This window comes from Clavispora lusitaniae (genome assembly GCF_014636115.1).
Source record: "Clavispora lusitaniae strain FDAARGOS_655 chromosome Unknown tig00000003_pilon, whole genome shotgun sequence".
NCBI classification, from domain to species: Eukaryota; Fungi; Ascomycota; class Pichiomycetes; order Serinales; family Metschnikowiaceae; genus Clavispora; species Clavispora lusitaniae.
Window position 1 is genome coordinate 1295341 of NW_027093975.1, and position 26720 is coordinate 1322060.

The window sequence follows — 26720 nt, forward strand, 5'->3', positions numbered from 1 at the left end:
TTAATAAGTGACCAGATAAAACATCGATTCGGGTATTAATAGAATCAGCCTACATCATAGCTTCCCGAGTTCATCCAAATGTGCTGATTCACAACTCCCATAGACGACCACTGACCATTTCTCCTATTGACTCGCACGGGAAAATGTATTTCGATGGCCCCACCGCCGATATCTTGGCCGACTAAGCGTCTTCCTTGGGCTTCTCTTGTTCCGCCGGCTTTTCATGGTAGAAGTTGCTCCAGAGACGGCCCACGTGATTGAACTCCTTACCCACTTCCACAGACTCGTGCAATGTTCTATTCAAGACATCGAGATTCCGAACAACACCATCCAACGCAGTGGTGATCTCCTGTACAAGCTGATCTCTCTGCTTTTCGAAGCTGGACATGTTGTTGTGGTGGTTCGCGATCAGGCAAATCGCATAATGTTCAGGAATCAGTAAATTATTCTATGATGCGATACATGTAAGGATTATTCTACTGTCTTGACGTTCAATCAATGATTCCAGCCCATATACACAGACGAATCATTGATAATAATCTTCAGAACACTTTTTGAGCGGACGATGTATCTTGAGCTTCAAGCTTTGACTAATGTCAGATACAGCCTACTTGAAATCTCAGTTGAGCTTGATCAAACCTGACACTTGTTTAGATACGCATTTGTTGCTGATCCAAACAGGAACAGAACTCAGTAAGTTTAATCAAGTCCTAGTGTTCCATGACTTGGATTTGTTTTAAGCCCGGAGGTTACTTTAGAACATCATAACAGGAACGTGCAAAATTTCATGTAAGGTTAGGCCATTTAAGTTTTTCTTTCCAGATTTTAAGTCATTATGAGATGAGCTATTGTCTAAGTTCAGGTAGGATGACGACTACTTTCATAATTGAGCATTCTGGCTGCTGATGATGCAACTTCGCTTCCATAATATTACGGCTATGGACTTATTGTGATGACGCAACATGTATTCTAGTCTTCCTCGGAAGGATTTATTTGCTAATGCATGAATTTAGACGATGTACCAATACGAGCACACTTCACCATTTCTAGTAACTGAAAACAATTGCTATGACCGAAAATGGGCAATGTGTATGAACAGTCTCGATGTGATACTTTCCTGCATACATATCCACCAACCCATCCGTTCCAAGGCAAAGAACTCTAGCGTATTCCATGATTCGGTAAGAATTCAAGTATTCTTCTCAACTACAAGCTTCTCACGATCAATCTGACAGATTTATGGCTTGTTTGGCCCATACCAGTTGTAGTCCCAGCACCACACCCGTACACCACAAGTATATATGGGCGCGACCAGCATCCACAAAAATTTTCTCTTCATTATTCCTCCAGGTATTTTACATTGAGCGACCATGCCGGATCCGTCCCTAGTGTGGTTGTACTCTCTCACCTGGAAGAGCGATCTAGCGACAGTTCAGTTGCAGTTTCCTTCCATGAGACTTTGACTCTACGTTCGCTTGAACATTCTTCGTTCCGATACGTTCGTATGTTCACCTCAACATACGTTCGTTTTGGACCTGTAACTTTCTCTGATATACTGATCTACCACTTTATTTGATCAATTCGCGTCTGTTTGTTCAATCTTTCCAGTATTTTCTACTTTTACGTTCTGCTACATCTCATCTTTGCCTACTGATGCATTGTGAGTCGTTTTCTGTCTTCCGCCTGTTCTTTCTATCTTCTGTTCTGCCGTCCGTCTGTTCTGTCTTCTTTCTGTCTTCTGTTCTGCCTTCTTCTGTCTTCTGTTCTATTCTGTAATCTTGTTTTGCTTTCCAATCTACTCCGTTTAAACCAACCGACGTGTTTCCACATACATATATTACATACCGGGGCTAAGGCGCAAGGCGCACTATTATTTTTCCTTCCCTCTGGTCATTCAGTCGTTACTGCAATTTTTGATTTTCGTCCGCGCTCAGTATTTCTTGCCCAAGCAAAACGAAATAGCGCATGGCGTACTCCTCTCGGAAGAGGCGTGCTTGACATTACACCGGCGAACGTAATCCTTTTTCTCGTCAAAGTTGCAAAACAGGTTTTTTTGCGACAGTCTCGATCCTAGCGTCGAAAGAGACGACAACGAAGAAGCCGAAGACGACTTTCTCTTGAATAGACTCATGACTCGCAAACTTTTTTCTTCTTTCTGGGTGGGGTTTCTGTGATTCAAACTGACTTGGCGCAGTTAGTAAGCCATGATGGCACTTGTCACAAACACAGTAAGAAGCAGAAAAAAAGGTATAAAAAACAAGAGCTGGATCAGGCGCTTGTTACAGGCTTAGTAGTCTGTATTTTTTTGGGGGGGTGGTTAAGTATTCCTTAACGTGGCTCAACTTTGGAGTTCTAGTCCGAACTGAGGCAATGATACCAACAGCACACGCAATAAAGCACAAGCTGCAAAATAGCAGGGAATCAAAGAAAGAAAAATCGGATTCACTAAGAAGAAACAAGGACCAAAAAAAATCCCATGCCAGCCGATTGGTTTTATAAGTGGCACTACACCTCACCACGCTTGTACATTGGTGAGGGAAAAAAAAATTCCCGCACGCTTGTGTGCCTAACGTCGTGCCCGAAAATTTTTTTTATGCCTCCACTTTCCCACTCCGCGCACTTCGGAGACGAACGTCACACAACATTGCGGACGGCATATTCTTATTTCTTCATCTGACTACTGAATGCGGTTCGGAGCGAAACAACAATGGACGATTTGTTTATTTAGTTTCTTGTTTTTTTTTTTGTTGTTGTTTTTTGCTTTTGCTTTTTTGTTTTTTTCTCGGCCTCGAGGCCAGTTCTCTCCTGCTTTGTCATCTTTTTGCTGGCAATTTTCCTGCTACTTGTGCTGCGCCAGTTTGCCTGACATGTATTTGTAGGCGCACGCCGTCACCGAAAAGGAACATTTTGGTGCTCGAGCGTGGCCGCTTTTCCGCAGGACCGCGTGATGCGGATCACGTGCGAAAAACCCTAACTGCAAACAAACTTCTCCGCTTTCCAGCGTCGTGGCCACCGGGCCGGCCAGGAGTGTCGCCAGGCGTGAACACGCAACACCTGTCCCCTCCTGCGGGCCAGTATGCTTTGGTCCTGTTTCAAAGCCAGAATGGTGCCTGGGAGAGACCCGTACCTCCCACCTGGGTTAATGCACAGTGTTGGCTCTGGCCACTCACAGAGGAAAGAAAAGGACTTGCGCGTTTTTATTGTAGACTGCACCTGTTCTCGTAATGCGATGGACCAATATGTCCCTGAGACGAAGCAACCTGGTTAGAATTGGGTTCCTATTCGGGAGATTCCGGCATGGCAATAAGCACGGGTATTGTACTTTTCTTGCCTCTTCGAGCCTTCTGTTTGGGAATGGCCATCGAAATGTCTTGATTTGGTAGGTGCCAATTATAATATGGCTGAGATGTCTTCTAACCTTTAGCAGGGACACAAGGCAGGGGCCCTTAGACTACTTCTACGGTACTATTTCCGATGGAGACCTTAGACTTTGTCTTTGTGAGCAAGGTTTTAAGGGGAAAGCATATTGCGCATACTTTCTAAGCGAAGCACCAGGGGTGCATGAAGTAAATTGCGGTTTTGCGTTTTGATCAGTCCATTTCTGAGTCATGAGCACATGTGTTCCTCGATAAAGTTTCTGTCTCTTATTGGTGACTCCTGCCTACTGAGTCCTACTTATTGGTGAATGGTACTTATTGGCTTGAGAGACAAGTTCGCACGTCTGCCAATTTTCTAGGCCACATTTGGGCCACATTTCTTCAAAAGAGTTCAGGCAAAACAGCATTTCCATATTCGATGTTGGTCACAAGCATCGCGGACGGAATTACGGAATTACGGAATTTAGACTCGTAGGTGGTTTAGCCGCAAGTGGTTTTGCTACTTCTCAAGGTCCATGACAAGAGACTTGATCAGATGCTACACAAAACGAAATGGGACTTTCCTCCTCTTCCTTTTTCTCCCTCCTCTTTCCTCTTCTTTCCTCTTTCCTCTTCTTTCCTCCTTCCTCTTCTTCCTCTTTCCTCTTTCCTCTTCTTTCCTCTTTCTTCATCTTCCTCCTATGCCGTCCTTCTATGATCCACTTTAGTGCGCCTTCTCCATGTAGCCTCCGATGAGCATTCTGCATACATCCAGGCGTACATTTCCATCTTAGCCATGTCCGAACGTAAGGCCATCAACAAATATTATCCGCCCGACTGGGATCCGTCCCAGGTGCCGAAGAAGCGCAAAAACACAAATCCCAATGCGGAGAAGGTGCGTTTGATGCTTCCGTTCTCGATGAAATGTCTCCAGTGCAACGAGTACATTGCCTCCAGACGCAAATTCAATGCTCGAAAGGAAATCACCCCAGAAAAATACATGGGCATCAAGATCATCCGCTTTCACATCAAGTGCCCGCGCTGTAACAATGGGATTGTGTTTCGGACCGACCCAAAGTCGGCTGGCTTTGCGCCTGTCGAAGGAGGAGTCCGCAACTATGAGTCGCTAGCGCCGCAAGAAAAAATCAAGCCTTTGGAAACGGAGGATGAGATCTTCGAAAGGCTCGAACGTGAGGAGACAGAGAACAAGCGGTTCCAGGAACAAAAGGCGAAAAGGAAAAACAACCCGTTCTGGCAAGCCAAGGATCAGGGCGAAAAGGACGTTTTGGAGTCCTTGGAGGATAAGCTCGCGGACCAGCAGCGGGAACAGGAAATACATGACCATTTGGCCTACTTGCAAGCTAAATCGGCTCGACTCCAGCAATCGGGTGGTGTCGATCACGTGACAAACGTTGTCCATGCCCAAGTTTCCCAAGCCTTGGCTAAGGAGAAGGCCATCGAGGACAATGACGAAGATCTCGAGAAGGCGAAAGTCATTTTTAGTACACGAGAAAAGCGGCCAATGCCTGCGAGCGTTTCTGGTGTGATTACAGTGAAAAAACCCAAGCGCAAGCCAGTTGACGAGGTGAAAAGTGCCATAATCGAAAAGAAAGACGAAGTGAAGGAGTCGAAGACGCAAACAACAGGGAAACCATCTCTTGCAGTGCTGGCACTTGCAGGATACTCGTCTTCTGATGAAGAATAATAGTCATTCAGGCATGAGAGTGCTTAGTCATACTAATTAGAAGATATAATTGAAGTTAATTTCGATAACTGTAGTTCCTTTTAATTACCGGTGCTGGCATTTATGAAATGCTTTGTCTTACAATTAATCGTCATGTCGAAGGGCCTCACTATTCGTACATTTTATGTAGCTATTACTAAGGCTACTAGTTTCGTCATACTTTTATTGAGTCTATGCAAATGCAAAATTGTTGAGGGTCACCACTGGGATCTGTGGCGGGTCAACTGTAGAGTGATAGTGTTTTTTAATTGCGGTCAATTTGTCCATAAGAGCCGGCACCATCTTGTTGTCGATATCCTTTCGGCAAAGAAGAGCGCCCCGAACGTATTCCACGGAACAGTCATAGTATGTCTCAAGAATGTCCTGCTCCCACATTTGCGGGATGTTTTCAAATGGATCGTCCATGGTAGCCAAAGTCGTCAACATCTCCAAAGCAGTCAAGCTTTTCAAAAGTGTCATTGCATCTTTTCTCGAAAGAAGAGGGTCCAACCCATCGTAGAAAATGCTTATGTCTCTGTTGATAGCCTCACTGAAAGATTTTGACTTCTTTGTCGCCTTTGGATCAATTTTCTTGCCGTCTCCGTGTAAAATGTTTTGAAAGCCAATTTGAAGGTAAACACAAATAAACTCATCTAGCACAATGTTAAAAGTAAGACTGAAGATTTCAAACGAAGCGAAGCTGCGTAAGTCTTCCAAATACTCCACCAATGTCTCCACAATAGACTCCGCCATGATTGGATCCCCTGATGTTTGCGTTCTATCTCCTTCGTACCATTGTTTCGTGAAAACGACAGATAATGCTGGATACAAGTCATTGAGAATAATATCTTTCAACGAACGAACCACACATGCATTCAATTCTGTCGAAGGGGAGATAGTTTCTTCAAAAGCCCGCTGAATTCTTTCCTGGTATGACGAGTGCACTTTTGCAAGGTAGCTGGGTAAGAACTTTTCGAGTAGGCGGTCCAGATTTATCTCATACGTATTGCAGAGGGCAGTCAAGTATTCCACAAGGCCAGGCAGAGAAATTTGAGCAAGTTCCTCTGCGGTCATATTTTCCACATCGAATTCTGGCTGGCTGTTGTTCGACTTCTTCAAGAAGCGTTTAATTTTGGACTCCTTGATCAAAGACCGCTCGTTGCTGTAAACAGACATGTACTTTTCTAATTCCTCAATCACCAACCTCTGAAACATCTGGATACGCTCAAGGTAGCGCTTGGACCAGTTTTCGATCACCCCGACAAGAACTTTCCCGTAGCCCGAATCGGCGGCCACATCAGCCTGTTCTTTCAACATGCTCAACGAGGTCTTGAAATCGGGAAGAACATATACATCGTTCATTTTCACCACAGTGACCACATGCTCGAATTCATCCAATTCGTCCACGGATTGAGTATATGCATAGACATCTGGAGGTTCCGTTCTGGCCACAAAAGCGGTTGCCTCTTGCTTCATCAAATTCTCGTTCCACTCGTTCATTTTGATCACAATGACGCCCAAGTAGTCATCAAGCACAGAACTCTTGAGCTCATCGCCCAAAATGGACCGCTGCTCCTTGGCATTCTTTCCCGTGGCCACTTGAAGCGATCCCACAAATGTACTATAGTGCGAGTCGTAAGCCAAGATGCGCATCAAGTCTTCCGCCGGAGGGTTTGTATTGATCAACCCCATGGTGAATTTGTGCAACAAGTCGTAGTAGGAACCTTGGATGAAATCACCGACGGCCCACAGTGCGGGGAAAAGCGGAGCCAAAGTATGGACAACGAAAACTAGCTCGTCCTCGAGCCAGTCGAGATTGTCATACACGAGCATCTGGTCCTGCGAAAAGTGGTCCACACATTTGTTGAAAGTTTCGGCGATGCTCTCGTCAAGCTTGGTGTAGAAGAATTTCATGTAGTTACGAGGTTTGGCCCGGAATTTAGAGTAGTCAAGCACATCCCGCAGAGTGGAAACGAGATCGAGACTGTTGACCAATACTGCTTTTGCGTCTTCAGCGGCCTCATACTCGATGATCTGCACCAAGTTGGCCACTAGTCCTGTGTTTCCCTCCTTCACGGCTTCGGTCACACTGATGATCACTTCCTTCAATAGTTCATCGAAACGGCGCGCTATCTGCTTCACCGGCTGGACGATTTTGTTCACAAGCGACTGGGTGTCGTCCGAAAGGCGTTGTGACTCCGTTTCCAAATACTCCAGAAAGTTCCGGGCCTGCGTCACATGGAAGTGGATCCGCTGGAGACTTTCCGCTGGGTAGCTGATATCCTCGCTAACCAAGGCCAACTCCGAGTCGATGATGCTGCGGATATGGTCCAAGTAGCTTCGGAAGTTTGCCGTATCGTTATACAAGTTCTGCACTTGCATCATCCGCTGGTACACGCCAGTGACTGAACGCAACGTGTCATATTCTTTCACCTGGGTGATGGATTCCGAGTACACAATGTCAATCTTGTCGATGTTGGACTTTATTTCCGTGAGTTTCTGCGCAGAAACATTCAACTTCTCCAAGTTGGAAATGATCGACTCGATCTGCTGTTGCGTTGTGGCATTCAACTTGGCATCTATGGAGCTGCGTTCTTTGATGAATTGTTGCCGGAGCGTGTCGATTTTCGCCAAATCATCTTCGACCTTGATGAGATTGGAGATTCTCGACAAGGCGGCTTCGCTCATGTTGGTGTAGTTGGTTGAATGTGCGCCTGCACATGTGAGCGTGTAGTAGTATGCTGGAAATGGACGGAAAGACCGATTGATTCGCCGAACGGGAAACCAAATTTCCTTGAATACCAGATTTTCTTCATTATTAATCGAAGTTGGAAGCAGAAAGATCTTTATTGATCATATACTTGATTTGGTGTTTTTCTTCCGTACGGGTATATTTGCAATTCGCAGCGATCTGGCACTTTTAGGACATAAGACATAAATACGCACATACCGATAATATAGATGCGAATCCACGGTATAACAAGAGAAATGAATTTCCGAATGTTTATAATTGAAATCGTGAATTTGACTGAAATAAACTACGACATAATGAATGATCAATTCAAATTATAAAATGTACGTTTGTTGACTAGTAGGGCCAAGGAAAAAGTAGGGAAAAGACAGAATACTGGATAATTCCACCATTTAAACCAATTCACCATCACCTCGTTCCTTGACTTGACGTAACTACTCCTAAAATGCTTCAAAGTATTTATTGGATCCAGCCGGTAACTATCGCTCGTGTCACTTTAACACCAACACCTTATAGCTAATGCGGATCAGGCATCGCCACTTGCAGGTGTTAAAATGCACACGAGACTCCTATAAAAATGTCACTACAAGGTCTGGATTCTCTCCTCTCAATCTCGTACTCTCACTCTCCGATGTACAATACCGCTCAACAATACTGCATTAGTATTTCCTTTTTCTTCCGTCCCCACTTCACGAATGGTGATTGCCACGCTTCCCTTGCCCATTGTAGCGCCTATTATGGTGCGGATGCCCGTTGTAGTTGTTATGTCCTGGTGTAAAGCCCGCAGCAGCGTTGACGGGGCTGCCTGGATTAGCAAATCCAGGAATCATGAACCCTGGAGGTATAAACTGAGAGTCGGGCGGCGCATACATAAGGTGTGGCTGGCCCGGAGGCCCACCACCTTGGAACTGCTGATAGAGCATCGCCTGCAATTGCTGCTGCTGCTGAAACTGAGCGGCCATGGTGGCAGGGCTCTGCATCTGAGGCGACACCGGGTATTTGGATGCCACCGCAGGGCCCGGGAAGCCGCCTGCGGCCAACTGTGGTCCACCAGCAGGCATCATGAGCGGATTGCCAAGGTACGGCATGCCTGGCACAGGCGCCATCATCGGAGCACGGTTGCTCTTCAGCGTCTGCGAGGCAAGAAGTTCCTCGTACGTTTCGTCCACCGTGGAGTCCCATGTAGGCGGGGTGTAGAACGGCTTCTGCAACACAGGGCCCTTGACAGTCTCCTTGCCGGCATTCTCTTCTGTCTTTTGAGCTTGCTGTTTGGCGTGCGTGAACAACAGGAACGATTGGCGCATGCGGGAGATCTTCTCCTTTTGACCCTCGGCAGTAGGCACTTTATCAGCTCCGCCGAAAAAGTCTGCTGCGCTGATCTGGTGGTGGCGCTTGGTAGTAGCCGAGCCTGACGAACCGGGGCCGTAGGGCCGCAGTGTGTTCATGCGTGGGGAAGCAGTGCCTGGAGACTTGAAGCTAGCCTTTGGAGGAACGGGCGACGTCGCTTTGTTAGGCGTGAACGAGGCTGCCTTTGGATTGAGCTTGAACGGCTTCAAGTCCTTCTTTTCCTTGGCCTTCTGCTGCTTCAAGATCTCTTCCTGTTTCTCCTTGTCTTTCGCTAAGATGGGGAGAAGATCGTTGGGCAACTTGTGCGGCACCTTGAAGTTGGCACTGAATTCACGCAACGCATTGAACTCACTTTGAGCCGAGCGGAATCCGCCGTTTTCCGACGATTTGGACGTTTCGCTCGAAGACCCAGCTTCTGAATGCACAGGCTTTCCTGTCTGCGCTGGTTTTTCCGGTGCTGGTTTTTCTTCTGGCTTTGTTTGCTTTGCTGGCGCGTCCTTGGCGGCGTGAGTGACAATGGGTTGTTCATGAGAGGGTGGCAATTGCGGCTTCAGGCCGTTTCCAATGCGGAGCGCAGCCATAAGCTCCTGTCCTCTAGTGTCTACTGCGTTGTGCACTCCAGAGTACTTGTCTTCTTCATCCAACCCAGAATCATCAACGGCAAGACCACGCTCTTCCAAAACATGACGATCGCCACTGGCATTGCCCTCAATCTCGCGAGCCAATTTTTCTGCCCGCTCTAAACGCTGCGCATAGTCGTGGGCCAGAGTGTCGATCTTGGTGGTGTACAAGTGCTCGTCGTAGGAGGACTCGACACCAAACTTCTCTTCGTTGACTTTGAACTGGTCCCAGGGAGCCGAGTCGTCTTCCAAGGAGAGGGCCTTTGAGTTGTCATCTGGAACCCATTTCTGCAATTCTCTCTCACGGAAATGGAATCCCGAGGAAATGTCACTGTCAGTCTTAAAGCGTGATTGAGGAGTAGGAACAGCGGGCTCAGCCACTGGCGGCGGGGTCTGCTTTGACTTTTTCTCGCCACTGGCGGTCTTATTTTGGTCGCCGCCATTCTTCGCCTGGTCGTCTCCGTGTCGAGAAAGGACGATCTCGACATCAATCAAGTCCTTGGCCTGGATAAGAAGCGTTTCCGGCAAGTCGCTGTCGCTGTTGCTCTTCTCATCAAGCAATGCCCGTGTCACCAACCGCGGGCCCACGAGAGAAACAGACATTCCGTTGCCCGAAGGAGGAATGTCCACTGACAGCAAAAGCCCCTTGTAGCGGGCGCCGGAGGAAACGGTGGCGACAACAGTTTTGCCGCACGATTTTGCAACCAAGTCCACCAATTGCGCAGATCCCACACCGGTCAGGGAACCAGACGTTGGCGATTCGCGGTGGTGGGTGTTGTGCCTAGAATTGGAGCGCCGGTGGCCCTGCTGATATGCGGCCGAGGAATTTGAGGAGGTGTTGCCTGCAGCGGCAGGAGATTTGCCAGGGGTGAAAACTTGGCCCTTCATTTTCAGTAAGGAGGTCGATAGAGGATTCGAAAAAGCTCCCGAAACAAGGGAATGCAATCACAGAAAGCGGAAAGATGGAATTAAAGAAAACAAAACAAAAGAAAAAAATCAGAAAATGAAAAAAAATCGGCAGCGGGTAGATGTATCACAGGATACAATTGGGGCCGCTGGGACGAAAATGCCGACAATCGGATTGATACGGACGAATACCAAAGAGTATCGACGGGTCTCTAGTAAACGGGCTCAGATATGAGAAACCAAAATGTGGCGGTGGAAATTTGCCGGGGCAGATCGGGGCAAATGGGGAAACCGCAATTAAGATGGGACTAGGACCAGGGCACCGGAGAAGGCTTTTTTTTCTCGAGATGCAAACGGCTTAAAACAAAGCTGGACAAGTTGGATCACGCTAACATCAAGTGGCTACTATGGTGAGTTTTTGGGTCGCGCACGACAGTTACCCGGCGACCAATAACGCCTTCGAATGGCAGACACGCAGTTAGGAGCCGCTCTAGATGGCGGACAGTCTAGGAGGCGGTCGAGAAGAACTACAGGGCAGAGCTGGTCGGCGTCTTTCCAGTCTTTTCTTACAATTGCGCGTTTTGTCTGTATGTGGTTCGCATTCTTGGATAGGAATCCGAAAAATCAAGGTGCGCGACGATTATGCACGCTAACAGAACAGAATATCAGAGTCAGATGACAAGACGGCGCCATATGTGCAGACAAACCTTAAGTGTAATGGAAAACGTAAAATGCAAAATGCGTAGAAATGAAATTGCGTCACCAGGAAAAAGAGTACAAATTGGCTTTTCAGAGCATAGGATTATGTGCAAAAGTCCAACCTGCACCCGTATGGTCAGGTATCAAGACACATTGGTCGGCCCCAGATTGAGAAATGTCACAATGACTTTCTTTGAGCAAAATAGGAAGTTGCAGTATTCTTGCCACGGAGGATATTGATCTTCTGCGGACCATTCGAGTAACCATTCGAGTACAAGATTAACAGTACAACGAAACATGGTTGGATGCAAGCCAAGTAACACAAATCAGAGGCAACTAAGTAGCTAGGCACTCAGGATCTCAGAATTGACAACTAGGTACAATACTCATTGGTTACTAGTATCGCGTCAAGCGCAGTAACCGGGTCGCATCAAGAACACCAACTCCTCACCTTACATTGGCTTGTCCAATTCCAGTCCGTTGCCATTAATACATTGTACCACGTCTTATACCAGCCGTAGGTCAGACTCAAAACTTAGCAGCATATGTTCTCAAAACCAATGCCGATTTCCACCGCGTCCACCACGGAGCCCCAGTAAAGAAGGACAAACTCTTCAATGAAACGTACATCCTGCTCCGCGTAGGGATCGAGCTCCATGTCCACCACATCCTGGTGTGTGAGCCGAAGCGTAGCCCCCTCGCCCTGTTCCTCCACCGCTTCGGCCACAATCTCTTCCACCACATAAAACCACTTTTTCGTGAGCCGATGAAACCCGCCCACCACATGTGCTAGCTGGCGAAACCACTGCTGGCGGTACTGGTGGTCGTCTGTCTCCTGTTGGGTTTCCCACGCCATGTTGTCTGTCTCCTCACGACTTGTGCTTCCTGCGCTGGCAAACCAGGCAAAAGCCAGCCACACATACTCCCTCCAAGACATGGGCAGCGTTGCATCATGGAGCCACCATGTCGGTTCTAGGCGTTCCGTCTGAGAAGTAGCCGTACGAATAGAAACATCGTCACCTGGTTTTTCAGGAAGCTGACGAAAAACACGGCAGAACTTGGCGTAGTCGTTGAACGTTGCTCGAACAGGCTCGTTCTTGCTCGTATAAGCATTGCAACTCTCTGCAGACGTCGCCGGTAAAACGACAGCAAGATCGTAGAGTTGCCGTTGCTGACGGAGAATGTCGTCGGCCGTGCATGCCACATAGCCCTTGTGATGGCCAAAAAGGCCTGTGTCCAAGTCGTGGAGTCCCACGGAATACAAAGGTTGCGAGAAGAGAAGGTGAGAGTCGTCCCGGGGCTCAAAGCGGACATCTGAAGGGACGACAGAGAGAAGCGAGATAAGGTAGACCAAAGCGGAAGCGAGAGAATGGGACGTTGTGGCTAGACGAAAACTAGGGCTAGAGGCCGATCCGTCCTTTGCGTAGTCTCTGCGACTTCCTGACTCCTGGTCATTGTCAGTGACATTGCTTTCTCCATTTGCTCTTTCTCCTTCATTTTCATATTCATTTTCGCTTTCTCTTTCATTTTCGCTTTCTCTTTCATTTCCTCTTTCTCTTTCATTTCCTCCTTCTCCTTCATTTTCATTTTCGCTTTCTCGATCATTTTCTCTTTCTCGTTCATTGTCTTCATCCTTTGCCGCCTCGTTTCCCCTCTCGGCCTCGCCCACAAAAACAAGCACCGACTGCCGCAACAAGCTGCGTTTGAAAATGGGAAAAATCAACGGCCCCACAAGAGATAAAGCCGCAGGCAACTGCGCGAGCGGATGGTCCGTCGGATGGGCCAGGGTATCTAAGCCATCGAGGCCAAGCAGAGACGATTGGTCTTTACTGGCGTCTTTAGCCGTTTCGTGGTCACGCTTGGCCGTTTTCGTGTCGAGGTTCTCACTGTGAATGTCGGCATTGGCATCTTTCTTCAACGACGCCCAAAGCTGCTCCATGTGCTCCGGCTTCTCGTCTTTCAAAAACGCCTGCAACAGCACGTCGAGCGACCGAACGTGCTCCCAGCCGCCCGACGCAAACTCGGCCGGTTTCCAATGAGGCCCTGAAATGGGCTCCGAGAGAATCCCCACCGCATACATCTTCACTAGACTGCGATCTGTCGCGCCGGACTTGTTGCCGTTGAGCTGGCGAAACCGCGCTAGCCCGTAGTAGAGACGGCCCTTGCTTTCGTGGGTCAAGTAGACTGTAGTTGCTGTGTGGGCGTGGATGCCTGAGGGAAGCGCCTTGTACTCTATTCCCGAGAGGTCCAAGTCGCCTCGCGACCACACCAAGCGGTAGCCCTGGCGCATATCAAAGTGGACCAAAAACGCAGCGGCTGGCGTAGGTGGACTGGCTGGCATGTTGGCAATGATACCGTTGTGCTGTGGCTATGGGGAATGTAAATTGTAGCAATAGGTACAGTAACAGATTGGTCACTAATGATGTAGATGTCGCACTCGGATCTTAACGAAAATATACGTCTCTGTAAGTGTGTGGGTGGTATCAAAGAAACGGCGCGTTGTGTATGTAGAAATATAAATATGCCTAGAGACGGTATGTCTATAATTCAATTTAGGTAATGGAAATAACAGTCGAAATTTACGGAATGTCAAGCTCGATTCTGTTAAATTAGACCGTGACCAAAGGTCATTTTGTGGTGTAGATGCTAAACGTGGATCTAGCGGTGTAGATGCTAAACATGGATCTAGTGGTGATCGCGATGATTGATCTACATCTACTAACCTGGTGGCTGAGACACTTCTTTGAGAATGGCATAGTACTCACACTTTGACGGTAAATAATATATTGTAGGGATATTTTCTGCATGAGTTCTAGCTTCTTTCTATTTTCTACTAATGAGATAGTCTAGAACCTCGTTCGGTCATACCCACTATCACCTGAATATTGCCAATGATTATATCTGTCACAATGATCTTCCGAGTGTGAATTTTTAAACTCCTTACAATGTAAACATCTTAACGATGAAACCACCTTCTTGACGAAACTACCTTCTTTATAACTCGCAACTATGTTTGGATAAAACCTTGACTTGAGCACGAATGTTCCAGTCAGGTAACGAGATACCTTAAGTCCACTTCGCTTAAAGAGAACAATTTTCAACCCGAAAGCATAGCTGGTTTGAATATCTTTAAGTGTATCTGGTGCCAGTACAGAACTTTAAAGTATCTAATTTCACTGAAGAAAGTCAGACGGCCCACGTCTCCATTCAAGAGCAATAAGTATGCCTTCATTAATATGCTCTCAACTGTTGGACATAATGCGAATCCAAGAATGATCAAATAACCAATCTTCGGAGCATAATGGTCACTTTTGTGTCTCCAGATTCTCAGTGAGAACGTCAACATAGATTCGCCTCTATCCAGAAATCCATAGAGAAGAAATCGTACTAAACTTGCTGTTCTGATTTAACTTGCTTTACGTACCAGCACATCCAGATCACATAAAAAGTTTACGTACACCTCCACTTGTGAAACCAGATTCTCAACTCCACTTTCCCTGCATCTCACTCACTTGTCATCAGACCCAGCTCCACATCGTTACAACATCCTATTCACTTCTTCCTATTCACTCCCCCGATATCTACTTCTTCCATTTTTTCTTGGTTCTCCAAAGCCCATTTCCACCTTATCATGGATCCTCGAGTACGCCTGCTCTTCAAGAATCTCCTATATATGGGCAAAGAATACCCAGCGCAATCTGGCGGATACGAAAAGTTCTCAAGACAGCTCAAACGGGCATTCCGAAACACACCAGCGCAAACGCCCGCAGAGATGGAGTCTGCGCTCCAGAAGGGCGAATATGTGACCAAAGGTATGTGAAAGCAGGAACGACCAAAAACACCGTACTAACCTCAGAATTGGAGGCACTCTATTTCCTCCGGCGATACAGGCACCTCAAGCGCAGCTACAGCACTTAGGTAGACCAGCACTTAGGTAGACCAGCAGACATCAGGACAGGACTGACAGGACGGGCCATCAGCACTTAGAATGGCCTACAGCACTTAGACAGAAATGTATTATTAGATGGACGACAAATATGCACGTAGAAGAGAAACGACAGCTAGGCCCGGATTCTCAAGACAAAGTTGACCACCACGGCCACCAAGAGGAAAACGCACAACATGGTAGGACCAAAACGGTCGTCGTAAGGTCCAGAACCACGCAAACGAATGGCCTTGGCTCTCCAGTGGTATGTGACTAAAGCGTACACCATGGTCAACATGGCAATGAATGTGAACAAGCCTGCGCTGACACGGCCAATCTGGTCACCGAAGTTCAACAAACCAACACCCAAGGAGCCCAAAATGACCGTGAAGTTCAACCACGACAAGAACGTTCTCTCGTTGGCAAAGAAAACCTTGGGCTCCACACGGGCCGGCAATGCAATTCTCTTGTTATGGGACATGGTACGGAAAGAAGTAGTGTCTTTGGCTTTTTTTTTTTTTAAAACCTCAATGAAAGTTATCAGAGTAGGTGCACCTGCACTTATGCCTATCACACGTGGGTAATAAACAGCGTGCACTCCGATGAGCAGGAATACGAGGCTTCCACCGGTAAGAGAAGAATTGGTATGGGAAAAAAGTTTGTAGTGGGAAAAAAAGGTCAATTGGGAATGGTGTGGCTATTTATACCCAACTGCTTCTAGATGCTACATCTGATGTCTGAGGCTTGGCATGTCGCCGCACTCATGTCGCATAGAGAACAGAACAAAGATAACAATAGTAGATGGGAACAAGACTAAAAGAAGGGAAAAAAAAGGAAGACCCAAGGCGGAGACATTCCCATTGCATCCAACGTATCGTTGTTAACATCACATTACATTCAGCCGTTCGACATTCGGTCAGAGTCAAGTTACAACGCCGCATGATTGCCGCACGCCTGCATACAGAACAAGGTACTTACTTCACATCTTGACATTGATAAATATGGGAGACAATTAGAGACAAGACCCACGCCACCTGTGACTGGGCCAAAGACACACAGCACATTTAATGTGGCAAGTGGAACGCCTTTGCCGTGATGTACGAGTTCAGTTTCGTAGCCACACCGGCAAACGCATTGTAAAAGGCCAAAAACGCAGTAATCACACCAACAACACCACCTGCACGGGTCACACCTACCTTTTGGGTGAAGTCGCCCGCACAGAGCAAAATGAACGTCAAGGTCAAGCACGAGAACATGCCGCAGAAACCAGCAGTGGACTTGAGCGTGCACAAGGTCAACATGAACGTGAAGAGCGTCCATCCCAACAAAAAGAAGGCTGCAGCATTGTGCAACTGCTCGGTGCCTTTATAAGATGCAGCAATTCCAAACGCATCGAGTTGGATGGCAGCCCACGCCAACCAGAAACTACCGTATGACGTCAACGCACAAAGAGCAAAGGTGTTGCCCACCAAACCTTCCCAGATACCAGCGGCGAACTGGGCAAAGCCACCGTAGAAGCATGCAAGACCCACAACGATATTGGGCACGTTGATGCCCATGGCACGAGCGTTGACCATGGACAAGACAAACGTAGTCATGGCAAAGCCGCACAAACCGAGAGGCGATGGGTTGGCAAACTCATGCACAGGGTATGGCGCCAAACCAGGGTTCAACGTACCACCAAAGGCCTCCATCAACTCGTGTTTGTAGAACTTCTGGTTGCCGAGAATGACAAATTCGTCTCCATCGCCAGTGGTGCGGATTTTTCCAACGGTGCCATGGTCGTCGGTCACGGTTTCTTTCAAAGAATGGATGGATTCGCTAGACATTTGGTTTGTATAAATAAGTTTGCTTTGTTCCTTCCAATGAGTTTAGTCTTTTTTTTGAGAACACTGACTGGTTTTTTCTCTGCTCGTATTTTGCTCGCGCGCGCTCATCATTATATACCTCTATTCGTTTGTGGGGAAGGTAACGAGGCTCTGTCTGCAGGAAGTGGGGGTTGCGGGTGATGGCCCCGGGATCTCGGTGTCGGAGTGAGAAGGACTCCGATGGTTTTGCGGGGTGCCAAGATTAAGCATCCCAATTAGGCTCATCGGCTCAGATAGTGAAACACGCCACTGACAAAAGACGGGGTGGTGTAGTTCCAGAAGCACCGATGATGTCGCATGTCGCAAACAACTTGGATGAGACACCATGTCGCAGCAAACCCACCCTCAATGGTAGTACGATGAAACAAGCCCAAACAGGCTGAAATAGCACCGCAATTAAAGCTGCCACCAACACACCCATCCACTTTGACAAGCGTCTAGAAACGGACTGATGGAGCAAGCGAAACTGTCTCCTCCCTCCGCCGAGACCCTAGGATGCTTTTGTGGGGACGGATTGTCCTGCACACTACACGACTGGGACCATTTCCCGACCCAAGCGTTTGAAGCGCTTTTTGCTGTGGCGATTGCCAAAAAGCGCCTTCTTGACGCCTTGGGCCATTTTCTTGTACAAGGCCAGTTCTCCGTACGAGGCGACGAAAAAGTTGGCCGCAGCAGCAAGTAGTAGCATCACGTATGCGCCGTGCGACATATTGGTCAACTGCATAAAGTCGCCCCACCAAGACTCCGAGTCGATCAGGAAAATTCCAACGGAAAGGGCCAAACAAAATACGACCGTGGCCAAAAATGGCTTGTTGGTGTGTAGAGGAGCCCGGTAAGGAGGGCCTGTGCTCAACACGACCGCATGTAAAATGTACTGGAAATTGGTAAAGAGGAATAGCACCGTATTGTCCGACAGTTTGACGTGATCATCGTCGTCTGAAGGTTCGGGTGCAATGTACCACGGTTCTTTTTTGATTGACAACCACACGTAAAGCTGGAAAACAAGAATAACGGCAATGTGGCTCACAAGAGGAACCAACACCTTCGGGCTCACCAAATTGGCTGTTGGCCGCTTCACGACAAGTTTAGCATAGGGCCCGGACCACGACATGAAAATAGCCAAGGGTAAAATGAGCACCAAGTCAATGTACAAGAACTGGAAATCGCCCAAGTTGGTGCCCTTCTTGTACAAAAGCGTCACGGTGATGAACTGGATCGCAGAGTACAACGACATGTACTTAAAGCACGAAAAGCTCGTCACCAAAGCAGACCGGCCCTCTTTGATCACGTCCAACACACACGAAATCTCAAACACCCGAGACGTGAATGGGGCGGCAACAGATGCTTCGGCCTCACTCAACGAAATACCAACATCAGCAGCTTTCAATGCTCCGCAGTCGTTGGCACCATCTCCACAGAATCCTACCGTATAGTCGATTTTCTGAAGTTGCTCTACCAACTCATGCTTTTCATCGGGCGACATCCGCGCAAAGATGTTGCACCGCATCAAGATGGCATGGGTCAAATCCTCCTGCTGGAGCTCTGCCAAGATGTAGCGGAAAATGTCTCCTGTGATGGCGAGAATGTATTCGCCCATGATGTCACGAGTGTCCGTGCTCAAGCAATGTAACGTGACTGAATCAAGACGCTTGTTGGCATCGTGGATATCCTCCCATATAAGACCTGTTCCACCAGTGATGTTTTGCTCATCTTCGCCAGCAAAACGGGGAATGAAAACTTGACTCACAGAAGAATGAATCAATCCACACTCACGGCCAACACTCACGGCAGTTAACACGTTGTCACCTGTGCACATTACTGTTCTTATAGCTGCTTCACGAAGCTCCTGCAACGTACCCTTAGTCAGAGGTTTCAACTTATTCTCAAATATGATGAATCCACAAAACTGCAAGTCGCTCTCAGCCAGCTCCCGTTCGAGCCCATTGTGGTTGATTTTCTTGCTCACAGACTTCTGGGCACATGCAATCACCCTATATCCGCCATGGGTGTACTGGTGGAGTAATTCCTCAAAGTTGCTGGGAATTGTTGCTGGGTCACAAATGTCCAACATCACCTCTGGTGCACCTTTGGTGTATACATACCTCTTGTCGTCCTTATCGGCCAAAACAGACATTCTTCTTAAAGCAGCAACAAATTCGTACTCCTTAAGAATCTTGTAACCATAAGTCTCCTTTCCCACAGACTCATAGACCATAGGTACTGAGCTGCCACCAAACTCCTCAGCAAAGTGCCAATTGGTAAATTCAAACATCTTCACGTCTAAAGGATCTCCAACAAGAACATCATCTATAAGTCGTAATGAGTGACACGAGGCCATGCATCCAAGAAGTTGAGGACCGCTTTGAATACCATAAGGCGACTCTGACGGAGTTTTCGGAGCCAATGACTTGACATTGTCAACCAAGTCCTCAAATACAATTTCCTTTCTACCTTCTGCGTTCTTCACTGCATGAACACCCAAAATGTCTAAACCATCTTCCGTTAATGTTCCGGTCTTGTCAAAACACACAATGTCCAATTTTCCGCCAACGTTCACTCGAGTAGGAGCAATACAGAAAATGTTCCTCTTCTTTAACCGGTTGACAGCAAATGTTGTACCAATAGTCAAAGTCGCTGGTAATGCTGGAGGCACCACAATTGTGATGATGTCCAAAGCACGGAGAATCATGATTCTTTTGGCGAGCCCCAACTGGATGAAATTATAAGTGGAGTAAATGAAACCGATACAGGCTATGAGCGTCATAAATCCAATGTACTTGAACGAGTCCTCATAGAACTTGAATCCTGTTGGTTTTGGGAATAACATTGACCGAACAAGTGATCCCTTGGTCGTGTTGAAGCCTATCTTCAAAACCATAGCCAAAACCGGCTCGTCGTTGGAACTTTTCATCTTGAGAAGTTTTGTGCCGTTGTACAAGAATGACTTGGACAACACTGGGTGCGTGAAGTTTTCGCTCAAGTATGACACTGTGTCTCGGGTAGCTGAAATCTTTGAAACAGGTACACTTTCTCCAGTTAACATGGACTCATTGACGACACACTCTCCGTTTATCAATAAGGCATCACATGGCACTAAGGACATGGAAGGATCCACTTCGAAAACATCGCCTGGAACTAAGTCATTAGAGTCAATCTGCGTCCAGAAGCCGTTTCTCCACGCCCTAATATCACACGAGAACTTGCTCATTTCCTTGAGTCTGCGAACTGTCGCCTTAGTTTCGAAAAGCGAATTCATCACCGAAACTAGAGAGATGACAAAAATGCACCCAGCATAGTAGTAGTAGTCATCGGCCAACCACAAGAAGATGGAGAAGATCTGGAAAACATAAAACGGATGCAACACTTCGTCAGCCAAAAGTCCTAGGTTGCTCTTCTCTTTGATCTCAATATTGTTCTTGCCAAAAATACTTTCTCTATACTCGTAGAGCGTCTGCGATGTTCCCTCACGAAGATTCTTGACATTGAGCCAGTGCATGTCGTACCAAGTGGAATTCGTCTTGAAAATGTCCTCTACTGGGTTGTAGAAGAAGCGAATATACCGGTACTCAAAGGAATGGATATACGGGATCACAGGATTGGCCTCTTTTGTGTCCTGGGCTTGCAAGCTGGGATCGTCTGATTCCTGGTTCTGCGTTATTGTCATAAAATGAGAGAGACGTTCGCCAAAGCGTGTTTTGCCAACTTGCACAATGGTCAATTCACCAAACTCATTTTCCACCACACACCAGTCTGCTTTGCCCAAAGGACACGGATTGCCCATGAGTCTAACGCGATAACGGGGAAGCCACCGGAATACCAAGTATGCGGCACCAAAAGAGCACAAACAGAGCAAGTAGTAGGCGACAGATTTCCAGAGGCAGTTCGAGTAGCCCGCCACACCAATGACAATGTCTTCTTCAGCCAAGTAAAACCGCTGGTAGAGAGAAGTAGGGCAGAAGTCTTGCATGGAGTCGTCCTCGGCATCGGACTGGAATGACGCCAGACTCGACAGAGCCAGGTCTTCCGTTCCGGGATCTGTGCTTCTTCGACGAAACCGATCTTGGAGGATCGACTCTGCGTCGCTTTCGTTATCGGACTCTGCACGTTGGTACGGCAGCCGCAGAAGCCGTTCTTGCTCTGCTGGACGAGAACCTTTCTGTTCGTAAAACTTGGAAGGAACCGCCGAGCCGCTTGTTCTAGAAGTGCTGAGAGGCGGTGCTTCTTCGTGATCTTCAAACCGGTCCACAGAATAGTCCCAATTCGTGTTGTAGTCCACAGGGTCCTCAGGATTTTCGAGGGTCGATCCACCTGGAGCCCTTTCGATATCGTCAGGCGAAAAGAACCGGAAGCCGCCGCTGGTCTCAGCCGAAGCAGACGTGGCGTTGGAACTGATGGTGCGCAAGTTCAAGTCGTTGGAAGGCTCGTGGCTAGACGAAAGCAAGGGCGACGTTTCTCTAAGCACGCTGGCGTCGCTGGCATGGCGCGAGCCAAAATGATGCGGATAGTGGAACGAACTGATGGACGACGGTATGATTTCCGACGTGGCGCCCGAAAACATCTCATAGTTATTGTCGTCAACTAGAACGGTGTCGATGGACAGAATGCTGTTTTGGCGCGAGCCACGCGAGCCCATGGAGTTGGCCCTTCTAAGTGGAGAGCTGTGCAGACCCCGAGGCATCTTTCAGAGTCTTGAGAAAAGTCGATCAGTTGGTGGAAGCTTGTGCTGATAGCGAAAGCTTGGAGATGAGCCAAAACCAAGAAAGCGAAAGCGAATTCGTCTCCAAGAACCAAGAAAGCAAACCTGTTCTTCTTTAGAAAGACAGACTTTAGTATCAGCGAAAGCGGAGTATAGTCACAGGTGGCGAAATCTGCTACTGGCGATCGGTTTATATAGCTTTGCGCTTGTGTCTGAGTTGGGCGCGCACTAGACTTGCGACTTGAGTGAATTTAAAAATGCCTCTCTGGCCCAATTCCGAAAATAGACCGTTTTGGCTGTTTTTAATTGGATGCAATGTAGTAATTGGGTGCAACTTAGTTCCATTTGTTTGGAATATGCCATTGGTTTTTTGCTGTGGTACAATTTCGTTGCTCACTACCACATTGAGTAGGTGTATGCGCAAAACTTCTTCAAGACGGTACGGCTGACAAGCTGAGGGAGAAAGAAACAGAAATCAAGTAAGCGCACCTCAAAGACGCTGTTTTTGTCAAATTTTCAATCGTTGTCAAACATATCCTACGTCAAACTTACTCCTCATCAACCACAAGTGTATTGGTCCTGCACCTTCCCATCTTGTATCATCAACCTTGTCTTACTCCTCTGCCCTATGACGCTTAAGCTCAAACTCAAGGTCAACCCGTCCAAGGACAAGAATGACTCGGAAAAGCGGCCGACGCCGCGAATCAAAATCAAACCCTTGAAGAAAGAGCCGTCGGACGGCGTGTCCAAGCCGAAGAAGGAGAAGCTCAAGAAACTCAAAATCAGTTTGGGGAAAGCGTCTCTGCCGAGCCAAAATGACTCTGCCACGCCCGCAGCACCCGCCCCGGTCGTCAAGAAGGTTCCAAAAGTGAGAATCAAACCTACGCCGATTCCAGGTGAGGGCTACGACTCGGAAGCTCCAGATCTCGAAGACGATCCGTTGATAGAACAAGGCATTGTGGTTCGCTTTGCCAATGACAGGAACTTGGACTTTGTGCACAACGCAGTCGACACGGGCGATCTCTCTAACGTCAACATCAAGTGGATCACGCGAGACAAGGCTGTGGTGAATGTGAACCTGACGCTTTATTCTGCTCGGTTGATAGACTTGCCCACGCTTACCGAACTCTACAAAACCGTGGACAAGAAGAATATCTTCAAGACCATCGACGTCAGCCAGATTTTGCTTGTGTTGCACCCCATCAACCCGAAACAATTGAACATGGAGCAGGACTTCGAGGTTCCCGAAGAGTACATTTACGTGCACCCCATTTACAAATATTCGCCGAGCAACGAGATCCGTAATACGAAAACCGTCTATCGGCACGGCTTGGCATATGCATACGAAGATGTCTACCGCAGATTCCGCCCGCAGAAAGTCAATCACCGTGTGATGACAGACATTGAGCTGAGAGTGGACGAACTTGTTCGCCGAGACAACGAGGCACAGGAAAGCCATTATGAATTCACGGACCCGAAGGGCCACAACATGTTTTCCAACTCGAACAGCCATACTCCGTCTACTATGCCATCCACACCTTCACGTTTGGAAGAAGAAGAAGAAGTGCAAGAAGAAGAAATGGCGATGGATATCGAAGACGATATCGACAATGCCTTGGAGCAGGAGCTTGCTGAGGCTCTAGATCTGACCTCAAACAACACAGCTGCTACTGTTTTGATGAAGTCGGTGTTTGACAACGAAGATGCTGGTTCGGGCGAAGACAACAATGGCCAAGAGGAAGAAGATGACGACGAAGAAGACGAAGACGACGAGGAAGAAGAGGAGGAAGACGAAGAAGATACATCTAAGGGTGGAAACTCGCTTGCCAAGAAGCTTGAAGAGGAAATCAGCGACCTTGAGCGGGCAGCGGAGAAGCAGAAAATGTTATTAGCCACAGCGTCGTTCAAGATGATGCGGATGAAGTTCCAGTCCGCATACAACAGTTTGAAGGCTCAGATTGACCAGAAAAAGCGGGAGTTGGCGAAAATCCAAGAGCTGCAAGGTCCAAAGCTCGAAAAGGAGACACAAAAGGCTGATGCTGAAGAGGATGCCGAAGAGGATGCCGAAGATGAGGAAGAAGATGATGACGAGGAAGAAGATGAAAACGAAGGCGAGGCTAATGAGCATGAGGCACGACAAGAGAGCGAAGGAATCAGAGATGAAAAGGAGGAGAAGGCGGACGATGCTGAAGGTGACGATGAGAACGAAGATTTTGATGATTTCCAGGGTCTTTTCTAGAGTGAAGCACCTGTATGTACCATACCGATCAGAATATAATAGTATAAAACTGGCAGAACAATATAGGCCAACTGTAGCAAGGAGAGGCAAGTCTCTTAGATGAGCGAATCAATGGGTAACCAAGTGAAAGCTAGGCAATATCTGATCGAGCGGGGCCGCTGTGAGCTCTCATACGAGAATATCCAAGAGAAAACCTTCAACATAGATAAAGCATGGAAAATCCATGGTGATATGTAATCAACTCAAAATGAAATCACCTCAATTTGAAATCACACTGAAGCCAGAAAGCATGCATCCGCCTGTTCTTCCGATTTACATATTCTAATTACGCCTAGCATTATTAAATATTAAATTTACTGTAAAGAAAATAAAGCCACCAATTAATTGCCCCATCTCATACAGTCCGCTGGCCAATAAATCGTGGGGAAACCAGACCATCCACAACAACACCAAAATACACCACAAACAAAGAGACAAAGACGCAAGCCGAAACAAAACCAAACGGAAACTAATCGAAATCAAACACAACTAACAATATCTTATAACACTGCCCACCAGCCAACCACAGCACCCAGAATACTAAAAGTAATCTCTTGTCGCATCTCTGCGCAGTTCTGCGCACAGGCCGAGGAGAAAAAAAGAACTAGCCTTACCGCCCAACTTCATCTTCATGTCGACCAACTCCATCAAACTATTGGCCAGCGATGTTCACCGCGGGCTTGCCGAGCTTGTGGCCCAAAGACTTGGCTTGAAGCTCACCCCCAGCGAGTTGAAAAGAGACTCTTCTGGCGAGGTGACCTTCAGCATTGGCGAAAGTGTTCGAGACGAGGACATTTTCATCATCTGCCAGATCGGGTCGGGCGTGGTCAACGACCGTGTGATTGAGCTTTTGATCATGATCAACGCCTGCCGCACCGCCAGTGCCCGGAGAATCACCGTGATCTTGCCCAACTTCCCTTATGCGAGACAGGACCGCAAGGATAAGAGCAGAGCGCCCATCACCGCCAAGCTTATGGCCGACATGCTTACCACCGCCGGATGCAACCATGTGATCACCATGGATTTGCATGCGTCGCAGATCCAAGGCTTTTTCGACGTCCCCGTGGACAATTTGTATGCGGAGCCCAGTGTGGTGAGATATATCCGCGAGAAGGTGTCGTACAAGGACGCCATTGTGATTTCGCCTGATGCTGGAGGAGCCAAGAGAGCCGCAGGCTTGGCAGACCGGCTAGATTTGAACTTTGCCTTGATCCACAAGGAAAGAGCCCGGGCCAATGAGGTGTCGAGAATGGTGCTTGTGGGTGATGTCACCGACAAAATCTGCATCATTGTCGACGACATGGCCGACACTTGCGGCACCTTGGCCAAGGCGGCAGAGGTTTTGTTGGAAAACAACGCCAAAGAAGTCATTGCCATAGTGACCCACGGCATCTTGTCTGGAAATGCCATCAAAAACATCAACAACTCCAAACTCAAAGCGGTTGTGTGCACCAACACCGTTCCTTTTGAGGAGAAGCTTGACCTCTGCCCCAAACTAGATACCATTGACATTTCCGCCGTTTTGGCCGAGGCCATCAGACGTCTTCACAATGGTGAGAGCATTTCGTATTTGTTCAAGAATGCTCCGTTGTCTTAAAATCTAAATCTCTCCTGTCTATTTATCCCATGAATTACATAATCTTTACTGTCCGTATGGATGCTCATTATGTTTCTTGCGTTCTCTTGTCTAACCATGCATTTACCACTTCAACCGCTCATATAGTAGCACTTGCCTGCGATGTTGGTGGTCAGATTTGAATGACGTCTTCAAGTTTCGCCACTCTATAATCTCAGCTCAATAGTCATATCACATCCATTCCAAATTTTGCTCAAACATTAATTGTGCTAGGAATCCATATTCATTTGGAATAGTATTTCTGACATTGATTGTGTTTGTGGCTTTCATCATAATCAATCCAAACGTTAGACAACAAGAGTTTTTTGATCGAAAGAACCATGGAAGGTAGTGGGGAGAAACTATAATTTTCCAAAATCGGTTTGCTAATGTTCTTGCATTAAAGCATTAGTATTGTAAAATTTAAAATCGAAATGTACTTAAAATAAAGCATGTTGAAGTCCAATAAGGCGTGGATTCTGGCCCATATTCAAAACAGTGGCACTAAAGGATGAAATGGAGACGTATTTTATTTCACCATCTCAATACATGAAGCAGAAGGTTTGTATAAGCTAAAAACATTGTCATGGACGACGTATCTATACTATTATAGAAGATTTACTTTACATTCTTGCAACATATTACGTAAGATATATCTTTAAGAAACAAGAAAGTTAATGAGGATGGATATGAAGCTTAATGAAATTGGCTCTGCTTACTTGTATGTAGCTCTATAATGAGCAATAGAACTCAGAATACGAGAAAACGTGAAATTAAAGTTTGTAGGTTGTATTCTACTAATAGTTACTGACGATCTGTTTGCTCCAAAGCAAATTTATATTCAGTGAATAGTAGTTTGGCCACTTGACGTGTATTGACTGATGTGTCATATTTCTGCCCCACACTATGACTTTGCGCGGTATCATCAACAATCT

General features: G+C 47.2%; 10 protein-coding genes across 10 annotated transcripts; 3 read left to right on the plus strand and 7 right to left on the minus strand. All coding sequences in view use genetic code 12, as the record gives it.

Moving 5' to 3' along the window:
* Positions 1-181: 181 nt before the first annotated feature.
* DAD1 (Dad1p) lies at positions 182-388 on the minus strand (the record flags this gene model as incomplete). Its single annotated transcript, XM_066102487.1, has 1 exon — positions 182-388. The coding sequence occupies one exon, from the start codon at positions 386-388 to the stop codon at positions 182-184; it is 207 nt and encodes a 68-aa protein (XP_065958551.1).
* Positions 389-4152: 3764 nt separating this feature from the next.
* Positions 4153-5061, plus strand: FOB63_000607 (mRNA splicing protein; the record flags this gene model as incomplete). The annotated part of the gene is made up of 1 exon (XM_002619443.1): positions 4153-5061. The coding sequence occupies one exon, from the start codon at positions 4153-4155 to the stop codon at positions 5059-5061; it is 909 nt and encodes a 302-aa protein (XP_002619489.1).
* A 210-nt stretch (positions 5062-5271) lies between these two features.
* Positions 5272-7767, minus strand: SEC6 (SNARE-binding exocyst subunit; the record flags this gene model as incomplete). The annotated part of the gene is made up of 1 exon (XM_002619444.1): positions 5272-7767. One exon carries the CDS (start codon positions 7765-7767, stop codon positions 5272-5274), a length of 2496 nt encoding a protein of 831 aa, XP_002619490.1.
* A 753-nt stretch (positions 7768-8520) lies between these two features.
* On the minus strand, positions 8521-10686 carry FOB63_000609 (uncharacterized protein; the record flags this gene model as incomplete). Its single annotated transcript, XM_002619445.1, has 1 exon — positions 8521-10686. The coding sequence occupies one exon, from the start codon at positions 10684-10686 to the stop codon at positions 8521-8523; it is 2166 nt and encodes a 721-aa protein (XP_002619491.1).
* A 1252-nt stretch (positions 10687-11938) lies between these two features.
* FOB63_000610 (uncharacterized protein) lies at positions 11939-13744 on the minus strand (the record flags this gene model as incomplete). The annotated part of the gene is made up of 1 exon (XM_002619446.1): positions 11939-13744. The coding sequence occupies one exon, from the start codon at positions 13742-13744 to the stop codon at positions 11939-11941; it is 1806 nt and encodes a 601-aa protein (XP_002619492.1).
* A 1720-nt stretch (positions 13745-15464) lies between these two features.
* VTC1 (uncharacterized protein) lies at positions 15465-15809 on the minus strand (the record flags this gene model as incomplete). The annotated part of the gene is made up of 1 exon (XM_002619447.1): positions 15465-15809. The coding sequence occupies one exon, from the start codon at positions 15807-15809 to the stop codon at positions 15465-15467; it is 345 nt and encodes a 114-aa protein (XP_002619493.1).
* Positions 15810-16392: 583 nt separating this feature from the next.
* Positions 16393-17157, minus strand: ATO7 (Ato7p; the record flags this gene model as incomplete). Its single annotated transcript, XM_002619448.1, has 1 exon — positions 16393-17157. One exon carries the CDS (start codon positions 17155-17157, stop codon positions 16393-16395), a length of 765 nt encoding a protein of 254 aa, XP_002619494.1.
* Positions 17158-17722: 565 nt separating this feature from the next.
* Positions 17723-21874, minus strand: FOB63_000613 (putative acid anhydride hydrolase; the record flags this gene model as incomplete). Its single annotated transcript, XM_002619449.2, has 1 exon — positions 17723-21874. One exon carries the CDS (start codon positions 21872-21874, stop codon positions 17723-17725), a length of 4152 nt encoding a protein of 1383 aa, XP_002619495.2.
* Positions 21875-22520: 646 nt separating this feature from the next.
* Positions 22521-24131, plus strand: FOB63_000614 (TATA-binding protein-associated factor TAF7; the record flags this gene model as incomplete). Its single annotated transcript, XM_002619450.2, has 1 exon — positions 22521-24131. One exon carries the CDS (start codon positions 22521-22523, stop codon positions 24129-24131), a length of 1611 nt encoding a protein of 536 aa, XP_002619496.2.
* Positions 24132-24801: 670 nt separating this feature from the next.
* On the plus strand, positions 24802-25767 carry PRS1 (ribose phosphate diphosphokinase subunit; the record flags this gene model as incomplete). Its single annotated transcript, XM_002619451.2, has 1 exon — positions 24802-25767. The coding sequence occupies one exon, from the start codon at positions 24802-24804 to the stop codon at positions 25765-25767; it is 966 nt and encodes a 321-aa protein (XP_002619497.1).
* Between the last annotated feature and the right edge of the window lie 953 nt (positions 25768-26720).